Source organism: Sciurus vulgaris (assembly GCF_902686455.1).
Source record: "Sciurus vulgaris genome assembly, chromosome: 1".
In the NCBI taxonomy this organism is placed as follows: domain Eukaryota; kingdom Metazoa; phylum Chordata; class Mammalia; order Rodentia; family Sciuridae; genus Sciurus; species Sciurus vulgaris.
In genome coordinates, this window is record NC_136461.1 from 18,508,668 (window position 1) to 18,529,071 (window position 20,404).

Here is a 20,404-nt window from a genome sequence, read left to right on the forward strand (position 1 = left end):
CCAAGTTACTGGAATTACAGGTGTGCGCCACCTGGTCATTTTATGCCCGCACGTTTGTGGGAAAAGTGCGAGGACCTCCCCACCTGGACCCCGCCTGAGATCGCCCACCACAAACAGCTTTTCCGGTTGTCTGGACAAAAACACGCTGTCACACGGGGTGTCGGGCTGTTTTTTTTTTTTTTATGGGGGCTGCGGAGGGCGGGCGCCCAGTTTGGCCCGCCGGCTAGTCGCCTTTGGGCGCGGCCTTCACCCTCATCTCGGCCAGTTTGTTGGTGAGGAAGCCCCACTTGAAGCCGGCCGCGGGGTCCACGTCCCGCAGCTCGGGGCGCTCGGTGGCCTCCTCCCTGGCCTGGTCCTGGGGCTCCGGGTCCGCATCCGGGGTGGGTTCGGCGCCCCGCAGCATGGAAGCGGCCGCGGTCTGCTGCTGATGCCACCTGCTGGCGAACGCGTCCCAGAATCCCGGCCCGCGCGACTCTGCTTCCGCCCCCGCCTGCGAGCTGGGCCGCGCGGCCAGAGGGCTGCAGGAGAGGGGCGGGTCAGCGGGCTGGCCAGGGGACCCAGGGAGGAATAATGGACAGAGGCGGGGACAAGAGACAAGCAGCAGGGCCGAGGGAGTCAGGGCGAGGTCACGGTGGGCCTGCAGGCAAGGAGAGGCACTGGGAAGAGGGGCCTGGTGGAGGCCGGGTCAGAGGATTAGGCGAGGGGTCTGAGAAGGGACCAGAGTCCCTGGAGAGCGACCGGGGTCAGGGGCTGTGAGAAGGCGCCGCTGCAGGAGAGGGGCAAGGACTGTGGAGCAGCCCGCAGAGAGGCGGGCGAGAGGAGAGGGCCCCAGGGGTGAGGGCTTGCGGAGCCCGCTAGCGGGACGGCAAGGGGGCTAGTGCTGAGGTAGGGGAAACGTGGAGGGACGTGAGAGGCGGGTGGAGCGGTCCTGAGGGAAGACAGTCTTAGACCAGAAGCCTAGGGGAGAGGCGGACTTGGAGAGATGGGGGAAGGGCAGTCAGGGAAGGACTGCAGTGGGAGCCTCAGGTCTGGGAAGAGCCCTCGGGACACGAGGGAGAGGGGATGAGCTGGGGAGAAGGAAAGAAAGCCCTGGGGCAGGCGAGATGGATGGGTCAGGAGGACCCTAGGGCAGGAAAAAAGCTGATAGTGAGTGGACGAGGCGGGAGGAAAGGACAGAAACGGAGTGGATGCCAAAGCCAGCCGATGCCAAGGGATAGACTGAGGCCCTGTGTCCAACCCATCACTGAGCATCAAAGGCATTCAAAACAGTGGTTCCCAAACTAGTGCGCCTCCCAGTCCCCTGAGATTCTCAAGCACTGCCCACACCAGGTGAATCCCAATCTGGAAGAGGGTTCCAGAATTTGTGTTGGTCGCATGATCCTTTGGAGGACGAGGGTTTAGACAATAATTGGATACTACTGATCGGACCACCCTCTGTTGCATGTTGCAAACACCTAAAGGTCCTCTCTGCTTTGGCTTCTTAGGAGATGGCCTCTCCCCAGTGGTGGGGAGGGACGGCCCATAAACACCTTCCAGCACTTCAATACCAACTGCTGGTAAATTCCTGAGATCTAGCTCCAAATTCCCAGATATACTGTTTGACTCTGTCCTGCTGAGAAAAATGGACCAGTTAGGAGCTTCCCCTTCCTAGCCCTCCATTGTTAGAAAGGGAAAGAGATCAGAATTGACATGACAGCAGAGGGACCCCAAGCCTTTTCCAGAACTGCCTGCTAAACACACACACACACACACACACACACACACACACACACACACACACACATACTGGTCAGCACAGGGCTCCGGTGGCAGCAGCTTGTCCTCATCTTCTTTGTTAAACAGAGATGACATTGTCAGCCAGCCTTTCACTCCAACTCCCTGAACCTGGGAGGGAGGGGCTGGGAGTCAGGGAAGAGTCCCAGCATAGCCTCCCAGGGCTCCTTAGCAGCCTTGATGGGCTCTCCAGGGCTTGGGTGGAAGAAGGGAGAAGAACTCACCCTGCGGGCCAGCTGTGACATGGGACTGAAGGCCTCCTCAGTGGGTTCTGCTGTCTCAGACTCCACTAATGCTGGATTCTCCCTCTGAGACACAAAACCCCCACTGAGCATGAGAGAAGCCCCAGAAAAGTGGGACCTCCCTTCCCCATGGCTAGCCTGGTACACACAGGCACCCCAAATCCCACAGGACTAATGCCACACCTACCTACCTCACACCTCCACGAGGGCGCATGGGACTGCACACAGGTATACCTCTACACAAACCCACAGGCATGTGCACATGTATGATGAATCCCTGCAGACACCCTCGAGTACATACACCAGCCCACCCCAGTCACATCTAGATGCACCTGAGACATGTGGGTAAGGGTGTGCATGCTGATGGAGACCCGGACACACCTGGCGATGAGCAAGCCTCACCTGCACGTGCTGTGAGGCACCTGCACAACTCCCAGTCGTACCAGTCACACCCCTACATGTGTACAACTGCCCATCCACAGCACAAACGCCCATCCACAGCACACGAAGTCTCTCCACCTGAGACCCCCGGACAAGCCTCCTGGGCATGCAGGCATGTTCTCCATTCCAAACCCAGCATCTGAAAATACCTGGATCAATTCACAGTACGTGCACCTCCGCCGGAGCTCCTCTGTGGAGCCTCATTCCAGCACTCACACAGACGTCCACGCAAGCCCCGCTTTGGACACCAAGCTGTCTAGACACACACTTATCCACCCATACCCACCCCCACAGGAATAGTTCCTGCCCCTGCCACATCTGTTTGACTGCCACTTATTGCACCCTCTAGACATAGAGCTTGTTAGCTTTTTTCCTTTTCTTTGCTTTTTTTTTTTTTTTTGTACTAGGGATTGAACCCTGAGGAGTTTAACCACTGAGCCACAACCCAGCAAGTCCCTTTTATTTTTTATTTTGAGACAGGGTTTCACTAAGTTGCTAAGGGCCTCACTAAGTTGTTGAGGCTGGTTTTGAACTTGGGACCCTCCTCACTCATCCTCCCAAGTCGCTGGGATTACAAGCATGCAAAGCCTTTTTTTTTTTTTTTAATTCTTTAAGTAAGAATGAAGCATGATTGAAGTATGTTTTTGATGTGATGCGGCCACAGTGACTCTGAGTACAGGTGTCACTCCCCCTACTTCTAGTACCAGGGGGCTCCCTACCTCTCAAGGCAAGCCATCCCACTTCTGCTTAGCTCTGCTCATTAGAGAGCTGTGTCAAGCTACATATACCAATGTGGCTACTGCCTGCTGGTCGTCCATGCGACAGACCTTCAGCCCTTGAGGTCGGTGGAGATGGCAGGCAGTCCTCACAGTCCCAGTTCCCTTCTTCCTGTTTTCTTAAGTGTGCTGGCTGTCTGACTGCACATGCTGCTTGCCACCCCTATATATGCCTACAGTTTCTGCACAAATGTGCCTGTCCCTCTCTTAGAGCCCATCCGTTGCTCCTCTTTGTACCTGGCACTCCTGCTGTCCTATCCATGCCCCACCCAGCAGGCATGAAGGGTACCCACCTCCTCTGCCAGGTCCTCCTCAGATTCTCCACTCAGGGTCTGTAGCACTTTGGACTTGTAGGTTTTCCAGAAGGCCTGGTTCATAGCTGCAAGAGAAAGGAGCCTGGCACCCAGGCAGAAGATGGTGACTCAGTAGGCACCAGTAGGTCTGGCTCTGGGAACTTGGTGGGGCCAAGAGCCTGTCCCCGGTGATCGGGTGACTTCATTAAAGATGTACCAACCTCCCTAGTTGGCTCAATGCCTAGCAGGTGAACCCGATCCAAAAGGAGTCTGAGATGGGGGCTGGCTTCTGTCAATTTAGTCCCTTGTCTTGACCCATATTGGTCACCAATCATGAAGACATCTCTCTGTAGAGGTCACCTTCCTGGGCCTAGGAATATTTAAGGTTGTCCATCTCTTAGAATGGCATCAGAAAAATTCTCTTTATTCACATAGTCCTTAGGTCTAGAACACACTGGTGTCCCCTCTGACTATAACCATGCCAGCTATGTCCTTGGCAGGCCCACTTTCTCCACTCAGCCTTCATGAACAGGAGTGGGAAGATCCTCAGACCCTGTCGGCACCTTGGGCTTACATTTCACTTCTTTGTCTGGCCTGGAAACTCATTCCTCTCCCTAGGGATGCACGTGCCTGTCTCCCTGTTTCTTGGCAACTGGTTCCAAAGAGCTGGAGCCCCTGAATTATTGCTGAGCTCCTCTTTTCCCGTCCAGTGGAGTTGTCTCTAGCCAGTCTGGTAGACATCAGGACCCAACGAATGATGAACAGCCCTCTGGCACTCGCCCCTCCCCTGAGCCTACAACATTTAGTTACCTTTGCCTTTGCTGTAAGCCCTCCCCTGGGAAGCCAGGCCCAGAGAAAGGTAGTGATGGGGTCCTCCTTTGAGCATCTGCTCTTGCGAGAGGAGCTGACCCTTGTTAACCGACAGGAGACCTGGGTGCTGGGTCTCTGGGGAGGAACAGTGCTCCCCCATGGATTTGCCTGGCGGACGACGGTTGGAGGACGCGGACTCAATAGACTAACGAGGGAGAGGCGAGAAGGGGTGAGGGCTTGCCAGGGATTGCAGGTATCTCTGAAAGCCCCGTTGGGCCGGGATCCCAAACTTAGTCATTCATCATTTATTAATTTATTTGCGTTACATACATTATCAGTGCTTTCCAGAGATGCTTAAAGCTTAGACTCTCCACCGCAGAGTTTAAGGTGTGGGAACCAGGAAGGGATGTCGGCGCCACGCCGGGGCCCGCAGAGCAGCAGGACCCGCCCGGAACCCCGCAAGCGCACGTCGCTTCCCGCCCCCGGGTGAGCAGGCTCTGCCACGCCCGTCCACCGCCGCCTGGGGGCGCTGAGGTCGCGGACCATGCGAGTGACGTCATCACAGGCTGTCGGGCAGATCCGGTCCCGCCCCCGGGCGTCTCGTGACGTCATTGAGCTTTAGGGAAGCGCCCGCACGTGCGGTCCTCTCTCGCCCCGGCCCCTGGGTCCTGTTGTCACTGGCCATGGGTCGCTCCCGCCGCACAGGCGCGCACCGAGCGCACTCCTTAGCCCGCCAGATGAAGGCTAAGCGGCGGCGACCCGACCTGGATGAGATTCACCGCGAGCTGCGGCCCCAGGGTCCCGCACGGCCCAAGCCCGACCCCGACGCAGAGCCCGACCCCGACCTGCCAGGGGGCGGCCTGCATCGCTGTCTGGCCTGCGGGTGAGTCCCGGCCGAGGCCAGCGTGGGGCGAAGGAGGGTCGGTTGTACCCGCTGGGAGCTGTGAGGTCCGGGCCGCGCAGGATCTCGACTCTTTCGGGACCTGTGGGTCAGCTCGCCTCCCGTCCCTTCAGCCCCGGAGCCTGGCGTCGGGGAATGAGCTGTGGGCAGGGAGACGAGCGTGCCTGAGAGGCATCACCTCCTCACTCTTCTCACCCCCTCTCCTTGCAGGAGGTACTTTGTCGATTCCGCCAACCTGAAGACCCACTTCCGATCCAAAGACCACAAGAAAAGGTATGAAGGAGTAAGGAGAGTGCTGATGGATGGGTGTGGGGCAAGCAGGGCTCGCACTTGGTCAGCTCCCAACTCCTGTTCTTCTTTCTCCCAGGCTGAAGCAGCTGAGCATCGAGCCCTACAGTCAGGAAGAGGCAGAGAGGGCAGCAGGCATGGGTTCCTATGTGCCACCCAAGCGACTGGCAGTGCCCACAGAAGTGTCCACTGAAATTCCTGAGATGGACACGTCTGCATGACAAAAGCTGAGGATTCAGGGCAGAGGAGCTGACCATGGACAGTGGGGCAAGGGCTAGGCCGGGAAAGAGTGTGCCAACCTCTTTGGGTTCTGGGTTTGGGGAGTAGATGGCTTCTTTTAGGTGCCTACTCCCCAATAAAGCAACTGGATAAAGAACTTACCTCTGGCTGCAGACTCCTGCCCTATTTGGATTTCTCAGCTACTTTCTGTGTACAAGGCCCAGGTGTCTACGCCCTACCTGGTCCAGCTTTGGGACCTACATCTCTGCCTTCCTTCTGGGGCTTAGCATCTCACCTTGACCTCCAGATGCAGTGTTAAATGGGGGTGTAGGATAAGATTTATTCTATTCTGCTTCCAATGAAGGCAAGGACCTATTCCTAGAAAAGGAATTTTTGAGATTGCAGTCCCCTCCTGAGTCACCTACCTCCAAAGCCCCGGCGAGAGGTGGCCCGTTTCGTCATGGATCCTGTGCTGGCGGCTGCTGTTGCCCCACCATCTTCCAGACAGCATAGCAGGAACTGCCCAGCCCGAGAACAGCCAGCACTGTAGCCACAACCCCAGCCAGCGGACTCCGGGGCTCTGCCTTCAGCTTCCCCGCCACCTGCATCTAGGGGTGCACAGGAGTGCACCTAAGGGGTTAGTTGAGACTTCTAGGCAGGCAGAAGCAGAGAAGGTGCAGCTGAGTGAAGGAGATATGGGCGCCATCGCTGCCCCAGGGAGATTCCACCCCAATCTCTTTCGCTTCACTGCCCATCTGGGCTCTGGCTAGTCAGGCGGCAGGGAACGTGATAGCCTGGCTGTTGGGGGTATCAAAGGGAACTATTGGGAGAAAGGGGTCAGTGGTGCCAGAAACCATCAGTTAGGCGTACTTACCTGTAGCACCCGGAAGTAGCCAGGGGTCAGGCGTCGAAATCGCATGGTGGGGGCTATTGGTCTCCCAGGTGGCCTGTGGGGTGCTAGCAGATATGAAGATCAGTGGTGTTCATGGTACGAAGAAATAGCAATCAGGGCACAAGGGTCTCTGACCTCCCATATGCACAAAAGCCATGCTCTCAGAGGATGCTCACCCATGGCTGGACTGCCCAGATCTGGCAAGGGGAGGGACCACTGGATTTTTAAATCTGGTCCCTTCCCCCGCTGACTGCCATCCTGCCAGCCTTAGGAGCAGCTGTCAGGAGAGATCAGCATCAGGCCTGAGCAGCACCTCCCCCATTCACCAGGGAGGCCAGGCCCGTTAGGCAGGAGTGGCCTTAGCTGGCAATGCTCAGGAATCTCAGGTATGGACCAGGTACTGGGCGGGTCTCCCTCAACTGGTCCAGGCCCTATCCCTACCTCAGATAATTGGATGCCACCAATCAGGAGCAACAGGGTACATTATTAGTCTTCCTTCCAACAGCAGTACATCTTTTCTCTTTAGTTTCTATAAACCATTTCTACCTTGAAGGAGGGCACATTTCACCTCTTTCTTTGAGACAGAGTTCCTGCAAGGATTTCCCTCCCTTAGCTTGGGGACAATGATAAAAAGATCTGCATATATTGACTAAACTGTGTTGTGTTAAAAAATAGTAAACTGAGGCATGGTAGTCCATGCCTGTAATCCTAGAGACTCTGGAGGCTGAGGCAGGAAGATCTTAAGTTTAAGATCAGCCTTAGCCACTTTATGAGATCCTTAGCAATTTAGAAAGACCCTGTCTCAAAAATAAAAAGGGCTTGGGATTTAGCTCAGTGGTACAGTGCCCCTGGGTTGAATTCCAAATACCAAAAAAAAAAAAAAAAAAAAATGAGTTGGACCATTTCTCACCTCTGCCTGGTGCTGGCTTAGGATAAGGATTTGATGACATCAGAATGGTGGAGACAGATACGTCTACCACCCTGTGCTGAAGGCTCTGTTGGAGTTTATTGGGCTCACCCGAAGTGCTTTGGGGAGGCTGTTGCATGAAGAGACAAAAATGTTAAAGGGGGATTCAGCCTGGCCTGAGGGACATAGGTATCCCAGGGTAGGAGGACATTAGCTAACACAAGCCACAGAAGCGAGGGAAGGGCCACAAATTCACAACCTACCAATTCACAAATGAAAGGAGGCAAGGCCTGTGGGGACCTGTCCCCCTTGAAGGAAGTGGCTGCCATTCCCCTCTTGCTGGTACCAAATGTGAAGTTGGGAGGGGTCCTCAGAGCTGGCCAAGTTCCAGAGAGTGGAGATCTCAATTTGTTTATGAAATTATTAAATGAGGACAACTAACATGTACACATGCTACACTACATGGGCCATCCTTGTTAGTCAGCTACAGGTAGAATATTGACAGGCTTTGAAGGCTGAGTGTTGGGGCACTAAAGATAGAGATCTTGGGGCTGGGGTTGTGGCTCAGTGGTAGAGCGTTTGCCTAGCATGTGCGAGGCACTGGGTTTAATTCTCAGCACCATGTATAAATAAATCAAATAAGGTCCATTGACAATCACAAAAATATTTTTAAAAAAAGATAAGAGATCTTTTAAAAAATAAATGTGCATACATACTGGGGATTGAACTCAAGGGCACTTTACACTGAGTTACATCCCCAGCCCTTTTTTATCTTTTAATTTTGAGACAGGATCTCACCAAGTTGTTGAGGGTCTCACTACATTGCTGAGGCTGGCCTTGAACCTGCAACCTTCTGCCTCAGCCTTGCTAGTTACAGGAATTACAGGCATGTGCCATGGCAACCAAGCCCAAAATAGAGATCTTGAAGGCAGCACAGTCAGAAGCAGGTTCTAGGAAGCTCCTAGGTCTCTTCCCCAGAATTACAGCAATAACAAATCAACCACATGCGACAGATTTAAAACTACTTAAAGGGTGTTCTCACACCCCTACAGTCTGGGTGTTCCCCTTTTGAAAAACAAAAAACAGTTAACAGCTGGGCACGGTGGCATACTCCCGTAATCCCAGCAACTCAGGAGGCTGAGGTAGGAGGATTGCAAGCTCAAAACCAGCCTCAGCAATTTAGCAAGACCCTAAGCAACTTAATGAGACCCTATCTCAAAATAAAATTTAAAAAGGGCTGGGGATACGACTCAGTGGTTAAGCACTACTGGGTTCAATCCCTAGTACATTCCCCTGTTCCCTGTCCCAAAAAAAGAAACAGGTACAGAGAGGTGTAGAAGTTGGACTCATTTATACTGCTACTGAACATAGAACTTATTCTGATTCCAGAGTCCTGGGAGTCTCCTGGCCTGAAATGATGGTGATAATGATGATGAAGATGAACTTAGTATGTACCAGATATTTTTTTTGTAGATGGGGGCTCTTAATCTAGGCTTCAGAATACAGGGAATTAAAAAAAAAAAAAAAAAAAAAAAGAATTCAGGGGAATACATAAAGTTGGGTGGTTAAAAAATATATTTATTTTCTCTAATCCAAATTTCGCCATTTCTTTCTTTTTTTGGGGGGTGGGGCAGGGTATAGGGGATTGAATTCAGGGGCACTCAACCACTGAGCCACATCCCCAGCCCTATTTTGTGTTTTAGAGACAGGGTCTCACAGAGTTGCTTAGCACCAGGCTTTTGCTGAGGCTGGCTTTGAACTTGCAATCCTCTGGCCTTAGCCTCCGGAGCCACTAGGATTACAGGTATGCACTACCACGCCCAGCTACCCCAGATATTTTCATAACAAATTATAGTTATTGTAAGTATAGAAATATTTATGCTTACAGCTGTTTCACAATCATGGTAGTTATTAACCCTCTGTTAGAACAGATCTAATGGCACTCTATTTCAGAGTCTTCTGTGATATAGCAGCCACTCATTGAGACCTATTAGTGCCCAATCTGTACCTACCGGCAGTTCAGCGGCCAAATGATGAATCCACCTGTTCTCATGCTGGTGACCCATCACTCTTCTGTATCCCCGCCCCCGACCTTTTTTTTTAATCTTGGCGTTTGAACCCAGAGATTTGTGCACACTAGCTAAGTGCTCTACCACGGACCTACATCCCCAGCCCTTTTTATTTTTTTATTTTGAGGCAGGGTCTTGCTTAGTTGCCAAGGCAGGTCTTAAACTTCCGATTCTCCTGCTTCACCCTCCAAGAAGCAGGGTTTGGGGCACGGACAACCACGCTCAATTTAAGCTTTCTGCTTTACGCTTTTAAAAGTGTTATTCTGGCCTGGCATGGTGGCACTGTGCCTGTAGTCCCAGCTACTGGGAAAGCTGAGGCAGGAAGATCACTTGAGTCCACCAGTTCAAGACCTACCTGAGTAACAGTGAGGCCCTGCCTTAAAAAAAAAAAAAAAAAAAAAAATTAAAATTTTAAAATAAAATAAAAGCCTCATTCTGAGAAAGGGTCCTATTAGCCCTCACCAGACCACGGAAGGGTGCAAAATAAAGAGGGAGCAAAAAATTCCAGTTCTAAAGGTTTGGGAGTTATTCACTTAGATACTCTGCAAGTACCCTCCGAAGCAGGAACTATGGCGTCGTTTCCAGACCCAGGACGGCTGCACACAGGTTAGGGCCAGCCCCAGGGCACAGCTCATAGGAGCTGTCATACGCGCCCAGAACCTGGCCCCATACCCCACACCCTCTGTGCTTTGCTTCTGTGCTTATCGCTCGCCTTATGGCCTCTTTTCCAGGATCCTGCAGGTTTATCCCCACTCTGGGATACCAAGTCGATTTGGGGCCAGCTCTGAGGTCGTCAGAGTCACATCCCCTGGCCTGGGCCACCTAGCTGCCAGAGCCCTAGCGAGCCTGAGGGGCGGGGCAGGAGGCGGACAGGTGGTGGGCCAATGGCTGTCGCAGTGCCTCACCTGGGCTGCCACGTGGGTCCAGGTATGCGGCGGCCCCGCCCCGGCCCCGCCCGGCGCCGCTCCCCGGCATCGAGTTCAGGAGCGGAAATTCCTGCGCCGGCGGGCGCGGCGGGCGGAGCCCGGCATGGAGCCGGTGGAGACCTGGACCCCCGGGAAGGTGGCAGCCTGGCTGAGAGGTGGGTGGGGCCGGCGCCGAAGAGGGCCCAGGGGTGCCAACGCGGCGTCGGGTCGGCAGAAAGTCGGGAAAGGAAACGGGCAAAACCTGCGGAGTCTGTCGGTCAACAAGTATTTACAGAGCGTCTGCCCTGTACCAGGAACTGTGCTGGGCAGAGGGCTCGGCCCGAGGGCCCCCGAGGGCAGGGGGACCAGAGGTGGGTCCCCCATCGCCCTGCATCACAAGAGGCCGCAGGGTGGCGAGGGGGAGGCAGGGCAGTGAAAACAAGGGGCCCTCCGACCCACGCCCCTCCATGGCCTCCTTCTTCCCGGTGCCCCAGGGCCCGGAGGGCTGTCATTAAGCCCATTTTTCAGAAGCTGAACCTAAGGCACGGAGCCAGGAAGTGCAGGAAGTGCTTTGCTCAGTCCTGAAACAGGAGCAGCCCTGGTGTCCCCCCCCCCCCCCTGCTTAGATTGAGACTCCCCCGGGGAGAAGCAGAAGCTCCAGCCAGACCCAAGTGGGTGACACAGTCCCACTCTGGGGGCTCCCATTCCAGGGGGTTGTGCTCCCCCGTGAGCCCAGACAGCTGGGAGACATGAAGTGCAGACAGACTCTCGGTGAGAGCCTTCTGTGGATGCAGCTGGAGTGGGAGGTGAGTCAGGACACCCCTGCCAGAGGGGACAGCCTGAGTGCACTGGGGACAGGCCCAGGGTGCGGCGGGGTGCTCAGGACTGGAGCCAGAGTCCCAGACTGGCTCAGTGATCATAGGTCTTAGTTTCTCTGTCCATGGAGTTGGCAAAATGAGATAATCATGGCCTGGTAGCACAGGTAGCTCAGTTTCGGGTATGCTGCAGGGTGGGCAGTCCAACACATTCACTGTGGGAAGGGAGTTGCTCAAGAATCCATGGCCAGAGAGCAACAGATTCATTAACTCTTTTTTTGGGGGGGAGGTGCTGGGGATCAAACCCAAGGCCTTGTGCTTACAAGGCAAGCACTCTACCGACTGAGCTATCTCCCCAGCCCCCACATTCATTAACTCTTAATGCCACTCTGAGAATGAGGGAAAGCTATTGACCACACACACGCATTCCCTAATGAGAGCCTGGCTTGGACTGGGAGGAATTCCTTCAAAGACTGAGCAAGCTGCTAATTCTCCCTTGTGTCAGTTTTCCCGTCTGTTTAATGGGTATGACAGTAGTCCCCACCTCCCAGAAAGGAGGCGAAGGTCAAATGCATCAATATATATAAAGCCCATAAAACTATGCTTAGCATAAAGTAAGCACTCAAGAGCTATTTTTCCTTTTTTTCTTTTTTTTGGCAGGGGGTCTACTGGGGATTGAATTCAGGGGCACTCAACCACATCTCCAGCCCTGTTTTATATTTTATTTAGAGACAGGGTCTCACTGAGTTGCTTAGCACCTGACTTTTGTTGAGGCTGGCTTTGAACTTGCGATCCTCCAGCCTCCCGAGTCGCTGGGATTATAGGCATGTGCCACTGCATCTGGCTCTTTTTCTTATTTTTGAGTGTCTGCCTTGTGTCAGGAATAGGCTGGGGATTAAATGGTTATTTAAGAGCTGGTCTTTGAAAGACCAGTGATAAAGTAGGAAAAACTGATGTCCAAGTACCAGGGTGTTTGGAGGCTCAGGGGACATTGGGACCAAGCGAAGAAGCTTCCCCACCCAACCTGGGGAGCTATGGAAGGCATTTGGGGAGTGGGAAGGAAAAGGATGTGACAGAACTTGAAGAGCTATCCAGGCAGAAGGAATAGAACATGGGGGGACCCTGAGGCAAAAGAACCTTCCAGGACCTGCAAGGAGTTGGTACTCTGGATCTGAAGTGTTAAGTTGGAGGGGCTGTGCCACAATCCTGGAAGGACAGGCGGCGGCCTAATCACGTAGATATGGTAGAGAGTCTGGCAATAATAATATGATGGCTTCTGTTCGTTGCCTGTCTACCATGAACCAGAGAGTGGACCACGCATTTGACATATATCAAATCATTTAATACACACGTGGTTAGAAGGTAGACACTTTTGTGTTCCCATTTTACATGTGAAGAAACTGAGGCCCAGAACAATCATCTTAGTTGCTCAAGTGCTAGCTGTCAGGTTTCCCTGACTCGAGTCCCTTGCCCTTATCCTCTATATCACTCCTGTTCAGACTTAGGGGAACATCAGAGTCACCTGAAGGGCTTGTTAACACAAACCACTGGGTCCTAGCCCGGAGTGTCTGCTTCAGTAGTTGTGGGGTGAGACCTGGGAATTTGCATTCCTAACAGGTTCCCCAGTGAGGCAGCTGCTGCTGGTCTGGGGACTGTCTTTTAAAGCCACTGCCCATACAGTCCTCAGCTACTCAGGGGCCTCAGCTGTGAAATGGACAGAACTCTGCCTGAGTCTCAGGGTTGTCACTGGGGACAGATGGGAGGGAAAAGAGGTCTGCTGGAGTGAAGAACTGGCCCAGAAGGTCATGACCCCTCTGTTTCCCCTCCCGCTGACCCTTGCTCTGCCTCCAGGCCTGGACGATTCCCTGCAGGACTATCCCTTTGAAGACTGGGCACTGCCTGGCAAGTACCTGCTCCAGCTCTGTCCCCGCAGCCTTGAGGCTCTGACTGTGTGGCCTCTGGGCCATCAGGAGCTCATTCTGGATGGAGTGGAACAGCTCCAGGCTCTGGTGAGTGAACTCTGGTCACACTGATTGCAGTGTCTGCCACCCTGAGGGGGTTGGCTACTGCCGCAGCAGTGACCTGCCCCTTTCTGGCACAGAACTCTGGGCTGCAGACAGAGAACCTGCAGACCCTGACAGAGGGGCTACTGGAGGGGACCCAGGCCCTGACGAGCTTAGTCAAAGGCCGCCTGGGGGACTGTGCCGAGACCCCTGCCGATGTCCTCAGCGCAGCTGTGGAGCTTGTGCGGGAAGCCCGTGTGCTCCTCTTCTGGCTCAACAGGTACCCAGGTTGGGGTAACTGGTAAGGGGACCCTTCTCATCCTTGGCTTCCTCCAGGGCCTGGGAGAGAATAAAGAGCTTGGCTCTTGTTCAGATACGGCAGAGCAGGGTAGCCTGTCTGAGCAGGGGCGCTGGACCATCCTGCCAACTCATTATCACAATAGTCTTATCAACACCATTAAACAGAGTTCCTTGGCCCCTTCAATGGCTGCTGATGCTTATCCTATAAGTCCCACCTCAAATGTCACCTCCTCTGGGAAGCCTGCCTGTCAGTCATTCTCAGAGCTCCTGCATCTCAGGATACTTATTACAGCCGGGGTTAAATCATTACTGACATAATGATATGTTTACTGTCTGTCTCCCCAGTGCCTAGAATAGGGCCTGGTGCCTCGTAGCTGCATGACAGATAAGTCCTGTGCTGAGCCCTGCAGATGTTTCAGTTATCTTCTTTATTGCAAAGCAAAACTCATCGGGGCAGGAACTGTCCCCAAGTCTCAGATGAGAAATTGGCTCGAGTAGCCCAGCCCTACCCCTGAGCCCTGCGCCACTCTTCCTGCCAGGTACCTCTTCTCCCACTTAAATGACTTCTCAGCCTGCCAGGAGATCGGGGTGTTGTGCGGGGAGCTGAGCCAGGTCTTGCAGGAGGTAGGACAACAGGGGCCAGGCTTGGCCCAGCCCCTAGGCCAGACCAGGCCGGAGCTTTTTATAACCTGTGAATCAGACCAGGATCGGGTGTGAGAGCTGGGGCGAGAGCGCAGGAGAAGAGGAGGCCCTGCCACGGGGTATGGGGCAGCAAGAGTGTGGGGCTCTCCTTGCCGGCAGGGGAAGCTCAGAAGCATGAAGCTCAGGAGGTGGTGGCAGGGGAGGGACTGTGTAGTGACTTTTGGGGGCCTGGTGTCAGGGGGATGAGACCTTGGGGTTGAGACTTTGAGGCCCTATAGTTCTGGGAAGGCAGCTAGTATAGGGGAAGCTGGGAAGGACAGGAGGGACCCCCCCCATGTCCTCGGGAGAAGACAACCCCCCATTCCACCCTTACTCAGGGGAGGCCCTCCTCTCTCTGCTTCTAGGACTTCCCAGAGGCTGAAAAAGAAAGCAGAGTCCTGAGGATCGTGAGTCTGTGGGGCTGAGGAGGGAGCGGGGTGGGGTGGGACCAGGCTCAGCCCTGCAACCTGCTCCCCTCCCCCAGTGCAGCCAAGTGACTGGGATCTGCCACAATATCCTGAGCTGCAGCCCAGAGGAGCTGCTGGAGCAGAGGGCTGTGCTGGAGCAGGTGCAGCTGGAAGAGCCTTTGGTGAGCCCTGACCTGTCACCTCTCACTGCTGACCCCTTGACAGTTTTGTCTGGGCCCTGAAATGTGCTCTAGGATCCCCAGCACCTCAGACAGCTAGCTGGAGACCTTTTATGCAGAGATGTGAAAATGGAGGCCCAGACCTGAGGTGCCATGTGGCATGGTCTTGGGCAGCATGTTCCTGTGTCCTGTGACACAGACCTGGTAGGGGCTCAGGGACAGGTTAGGATACAGGGGAGAGGACATGAACTTTTCTGCTTTATCTTAACCAGTTGGGAAAATCAGAGCCCCCAGCCCTGCCTGTGTCCTGCCCCATCCCTTTCCCTTCAAGAAAGTGGCTGAGAATCTAGTAGCTCAAAAATCAGTGACTCCAGCTTCCTCCTGGCCCTTTATCAGACCGGGAAACAGAGGACCAGAGAGGAGCAGCAAGCCCAAAGTCATACAGAAAGTTGGAGCAGTACTCTTGGGTCCACCTCTGTCCCCAGTACCACCCACCTTAGAATCAAGCCCTCAGTGACTGTAGCCTCTGCCTCTGCAGGACGTGGAAATCCACACCACCAGCAACTGCCAGCACTTTGTGTCCCGAGTGGGCCCCCAGGTGAGACACCCCCACCCAGCCAGCCAACCCTGAGGTCTCTCACCTGCCAGCAACAGGCCCCCGGAAAGCTCACTTCTGGGCCCTCATCCCCTTACCAGGTCCCCACCGACTCCCGCCTGCAGGTCCTGCCTGGAGATGAGGTTGTCCAGATCAACGAGCAGGTGGTGGTAAGCAGGCGGGAGAGGGATGGGTGCAGCCGAGGGGGCCAGTGAGGACACCAGGGCTGCTGGGTGGGGAAGGCACCCAGGGTTCTGTCCCTTCAGGGGAGCGGGGTTGTGGCAGTTGCTCACCCACCTTCCAGCTGCTCTGCTCCAGGCTCTCTCACCGCCTCTAAGGAGCCAAGGTGAGGGGCTCCTGGTGGCTTCCTGGAGGCCATGTGAGGTGAGGCAGAAGCAGGAAGCTCATGTACAGCTCCCAGTGAAGGCAGGTGGTGTTGGGCTGCCTCAGAGCCTCCTGCCCAGCTTGGTGCCACCCAGCGCCTCTGCCCCGCCCTCTACTCCTCTGCCCTAGGTGGGCTGGCCCCACAAGAACATGCTGAGGGAGCTGCTGCGGAAGCCAGCCAGGGTCAGCTTAGTGCTAAAGAAGATCCCAGTGCCCAAGACGCCCCCACAGGTACCTGTCCCCATCCCACCCCACCTGCTTTCAAACTCCTGTTGTCAGCTCTGTCACCCTGTTTCTGGTTGTTCCCCAGACGCCCCTGGACTCCCCACACCTGAGAAGCCAATCACTGTCCCCCAGGTAACAGACTCTGCCCTGGGTGTGTCTTGGTGGGGCACCACGGACGCATCTCATCCCCCCTTGCTTCCCACAGGGTCCCATCTGAAGACGTCTTTGCCTTCAACCTGACTTCAGACCTAAGTCCTGAGTCCCCTGCTGCCTGGACAGGTAGTTTCAAAGCACACCAGGTAGCAGATGCCCCTGGCAGGGCATCTGAGTGCCTGACTCTGGTCCTGGATCTTAAACCCTCCCCCATCCCTCCCTGACAGATTCTACCTCCCTTGACCCTGAGCCCCTGCCCAGTCCCCCTGTACTCCCAGCAGGAATAGCAGAGACTCCAAGCCCCCCAGGACACCCTGACGAGGTGAGCTCAGGGGATCAGCAAGGAGGGATGTGGGCTGAGGACCTAGACCCCTCTCTAACCCCCGTATGGTCCTTTCAGAGTCCTGTTCTTGGTCGGAAGAAATCAAAAGGTACCAATGCCGTGGACTGAGTGGGCATGTCATATCCCCGAAATGAGGAACTCTTAGAAATCTTTGCAGTGCTGCCAAACCACCCCTTGTGCTTCCCACACAGCCTGTCCTGGAAACAGCTCTTTTCTGGGGTCACACAGACCCATGCTCCCTGCCCAGACCAACTTTGTGACTTGAAGCATGGCTTATTCTCTTATCTCCAGTTTCCTCATCTCTAACCTGGAGAGTTGTCCCCACCTCAGCAATGATGCGTGTAAAATTGCAGCCCCAGAGTGGGGTTCACGTGTCTCAGTTGGGGATGGTCATGGGGGGCAAGGGAGTAGGTTTGTGGGTCTGGAACGCGTTGCCAGCCCCTCACCAACCTGGTTGTGCCATGTTGCTTGCAGGGGTGGCGACAAGGCTGAGCCGCCGGCGGGTGTCCTGCCGGGAGCTGGGCCGGCCAGACTGCGATGGCTGGCTCTTGCTGCGCAAGGCACCCGGTGGCTTCATGGGCCCACGCTGGCGCCGCTGCTGGTTTGTGCTTAAGGGACACATGCTCTACTGGTACCAGCAGCCCCAGGTGAGGCACCACACACCATGCACAGGTAGCCAGTGAGTCACCTCGGGGCCAAGATTCTCGTCTTTATTCCACCATCTGCTCCCGTCTGTTGTCACGGGTGACCCCCAGGCCTTCCCAGGTCCCAGCGTTCCTGTCTGCAAAATGGGGATGGCTTCTCCCAGAATGAGTTACTGAGTGTGGGACAGCAGTTCGAAGGCTGGGGTGGAGCTTGTACATACTCAAGGCAGTGTGGGAAACGTGCTGAGATGAAGGAAAGCCCAGGAGATACGTGGGCCCGGCACAGGTGTCCAGTCCAGCCTGAAGGAGTCCAGACGCTTCTCTGAGAAAATAATACCTGGGAGTTAGTCAGATGAAAGGGGGAAAGAAAACTATGAAGGGAAAAGGCATTTGCAGAGCCCAGGGGCGTGGAGCAGCCGTGTGTCTACTGAAGGAACAAACACGGGAGCGGGCTCTGCTTCCTTAGCTGCTTCCCTGGATATCTTTGCTTCCCTTTTCTGGCTCAGAGGCACCATTTGACTACACCTCCTGCCCCGAGCCCCCAAAACCAAGAGACTGGCAGTTAGAGCCCAGAAGACGCCCTCTCCCCTCCACCACCCTCAGGAGTCCAAGGGGCAACTCAGGAGCTGCCTGCAGGGTTTTAGGGCCCCAGGCTGACCCTCATACTGTGACCCCCCCCAGGATGAAAAGGCTCAGGGCCTCATCAATGTCTCCAACTATAGCCTGGAAAGTGGACATGATCAGAAGAAAAAATAGTTAAGTCCTGGGGTATGTAGGCTGGAGGACGGGGAGAGGAAGGGTGGAGGGTCAGGGTGGGTGATAGCAGGTGGCTGGGAGCCCCGGTCCAGCTTTCCCCGGTTCTGGATGGGCCCGCTCAGGAGGAGGCTGAGAGGTGCCCTCTGCTCCCCGGCAGTGTGTTCCAGCTCACCCATGACGTGTACAAACCCTTCGTCTTCGCTGCCGACACCCTGTCCGATCTGAGCCTGTGAGTGCCGCCTCCCTTCCCTACTCCCGCAGAGCCCCCAGGCTCAGGAGCCGGGGTCCAAGTCCAAGTCCTCTGGCAGTGGCTGGTCAGGGTGGTCACTGTCTAAGCTTCAATTTCATCATCTATAAAATGAGCCAATAAGAATTCCTACCGCTCCCAGTTAGTCTGAGGATTAAATTAAAAGATGACGTGGGTGTAAAGCCCCGATATAAATAGACCTCAGTGCACGGAACCTCCCTGACACCTGTCTGCTCCTCCACAGGTGGGTACGCCGTCTCATTACCTGCATTTCCAAGTATCAGTCCCCAGGCCAGGCCCCCTCAGCCCGAGAGGAAGGTGGGTCTCTTTCAAGGGTGGGAAGAAGGATCGGGTCCCACCTGAGCCTCTGCCATTCCCGGTATGGGGGCTCAAACTTAAAGCCCCCTGCCTACACCCTGGCCTCCCCAAACCCTGTGGGTCCCCCAACTGCTCCCCACCACCCTAGACTGCTACAGTGAGACAGAAGCAGAAGATGATGAGACTGGGTCCCGCTCAGCCTCGGTGAGTAGGGGACCACTTCAGGCAGGAGACGGGGGTGAACAGCTGGACACGGGGCTCGGGCTGAGGCCCTCCTTTCCTTTCACCCTGCCTCAGCCCAGCCCATCTCAGACTGGGAGTTCACTCCATGGAGACATTTCACCTGCCGCCTCCCCGACACAGCGCAGTCCCAGGACCTCCTTGGGCTCTCTCACAGGTGTTCACTGGAGTTGGAAGCAGGGCGTCGGGCACTGGGTTGAGGGCGTGGACACATCCTCATCCTGCTCCCTGCTCCCACAGACAGCAGTGAAGGGGCACTGGAAGGCATGGTACGGGGACTAAGGCAGGGTGGCGTGTCCCTGCTGGGGCAGCCGCAGCCCCTGACCCAGGAGCAGTGGAGGAGCTCTTTCATGCGGCGCAACCGAGACCCCCACCTCAACGAGCGGGTGCACCGAGTCCGGGCATTACAGAGCACACTCAAGGTCAGCTGGGGGCACCCGGCACAGCGAAGGTGGGCTCTGGGCTTCAGGCTTGTTTCTGGCTGAGTGCCACTCTGGACTTTGGACTGCAGGCTCAGCTCTGGGTTCCTGCCTCTGGCTTTCTGACTCCTCAGGAGCTTGGCTCTGGGCTCTTGGCTGTCTGACTCAGGGCCTCAGTTCTGGGCTTGGGCTTAGCTCTTTTGGTAGGGGTACTGGGAATTGAACCCAGGGCCTCTTGCATGCTAGGCAAGGGATCTACCACTGGCCACATCCCCAGGTCCCAGCCCCTTAGGCTAGGCTTTTTAGCAGTGGACTTGGTTCTGGGCTCTAGGCTTCATTTTGGACTCAACTGGACTGCTCCAAGTTCTGGGTTCTGAGCTGGGGTTTGAAATCTTACCCAGGCTTGTGCCTGGCTGGCCAGGTGCTGGGTTCTAGGTACAGGACTCCAGAGTTAGCTCTGGGCTTGGGCTCTGCTGCCACCTTGGCTGATCATGGCTCCTTACCCCCTGCTCCCCTCACAGGCAAAGCTGCAGGAACTGCAGGCCCTGGAGGAGGTGCTGAGCGACCCTGAGCTGACTGGAGAGAAATTCCGCCGGTGGAAGGAGAAGAACCAGGAGCTGTACTCAGAGGGCCTGGGGGCCTGGGGATTGGTGCAGGCTGAGGGCAGCCCTCAAGCTCTGACCTCTCACTCTAGAGCACAGTCCCCCCAACCCCTGTCCTCTGACTCTGAGGAGCCCTCCCATCTCTGTCCCTTGACCCAGAGAGCAACCTCTGACCTCCTGACCACTGACCCTGGCCAACACCCTAGTTCCTAACCTTTGACCCTGAGGACCACCTCACCCCTAGCCACTGACATGTCAACAGCAGGTCTCTGGGTTCTGTTTGAGACTGGAAGCAGCACTAGGCCATGCTGACTGCTCTGCCTGAGCTTCCACCATTTCTGCTCCTGTCTCCCCTGGAGTGGGGTAAAGTGACCTTTGGCCACCCTCCTCCCTGCAGAGAAGACACTCTCCCCTATCTTCAGATCTGACGGGTGCAGTGTGCCCTGCCCCCTGCCCCCCAGCAGTGTGCCCTTCCTCAAGCCAGGTCTAGATGGGTGTTTTACAGAGGAGATGCTTTTCCAACCAAATAAAGTTAATTTCTTGAAAATGAATCTCTGTGTACCTTTACTTTAGAATA

General features: G+C 55.3%; 4 protein-coding genes across 4 annotated transcripts; 2 read left to right on the top strand and 2 right to left on the bottom strand.

Annotated features, from left to right (window-relative positions):
* Positions 1-129: 129 nt before the first annotated feature.
* LOC306666288 (uncharacterized protein C1orf232) lies at positions 130-4,985 on the bottom strand. The gene is made up of 5 exons (XM_079148259.1): positions 4,336-4,985; positions 3,526-3,611; positions 1,998-2,081; positions 1,787-1,884; positions 130-518 (listed from the first exon to the last, which is right to left on the bottom strand). Exons 1-5 carry the CDS (start codon positions 4,493-4,495, stop codon positions 224-226), a joined length of 723 nt encoding a protein of 240 aa, XP_079004385.1. The 5' UTR covers positions 4,496-4,985; the 3' UTR covers positions 130-223.
* Positions 4,929-5,904, top strand: ZNF593 (zinc finger protein 593). Its single transcript, XM_079148282.1, has 3 exons — positions 4,929-5,218; positions 5,447-5,509; positions 5,604-5,904. Exons 1-3 carry the CDS (start codon positions 5,019-5,021, stop codon positions 5,743-5,745), a joined length of 405 nt encoding a protein of 134 aa, XP_079004408.1. The 5' UTR covers positions 4,929-5,018; the 3' UTR covers positions 5,746-5,904.
* A 5-nt stretch (positions 5,905-5,909) lies between these two features.
* Positions 5,910-9,848, bottom strand: ZNF593OS (ZNF593 opposite strand). Its single transcript, XM_079148275.1, has 4 exons — positions 9,555-9,848; positions 7,546-7,672; positions 6,618-6,700; positions 5,910-6,351 (listed from the first exon to the last, which is right to left on the bottom strand). The coding sequence occupies exons 1-4, from the start codon at positions 9,606-9,608 to the stop codon at positions 6,202-6,204; spliced, it is 414 nt and encodes a 137-aa protein (XP_079004401.1). The 5' UTR covers positions 9,609-9,848; the 3' UTR covers positions 5,910-6,201.
* A 695-nt stretch (positions 9,849-10,543) lies between these two features.
* On the top strand, positions 10,544-20,372 carry CNKSR1 (connector enhancer of kinase suppressor of Ras 1). The gene is given in 22 exon segments (XM_079148239.1): positions 10,544-10,692; positions 13,183-13,340; positions 13,433-13,614; positions 14,174-14,258; positions 14,681-14,722; positions 14,800-14,904; positions 15,440-15,499; positions 15,598-15,666; positions 16,010-16,111; positions 16,191-16,237; positions 16,311-16,384; positions 16,486-16,580; positions 16,659-16,689; positions 17,076-17,248; positions 17,927-18,000; positions 18,159-18,230; positions 18,493-18,566; positions 18,715-18,770; positions 18,864-18,963; positions 19,047-19,228; positions 19,747-19,978; positions 19,981-20,372. Coding segments are annotated over 22 exon segments (2,085 nt in total). The 5' UTR covers positions 10,544-10,640; the 3' UTR covers positions 20,001-20,372.
* The last annotated feature ends 32 nt before the right edge of the window (positions 20,373-20,404 follow it).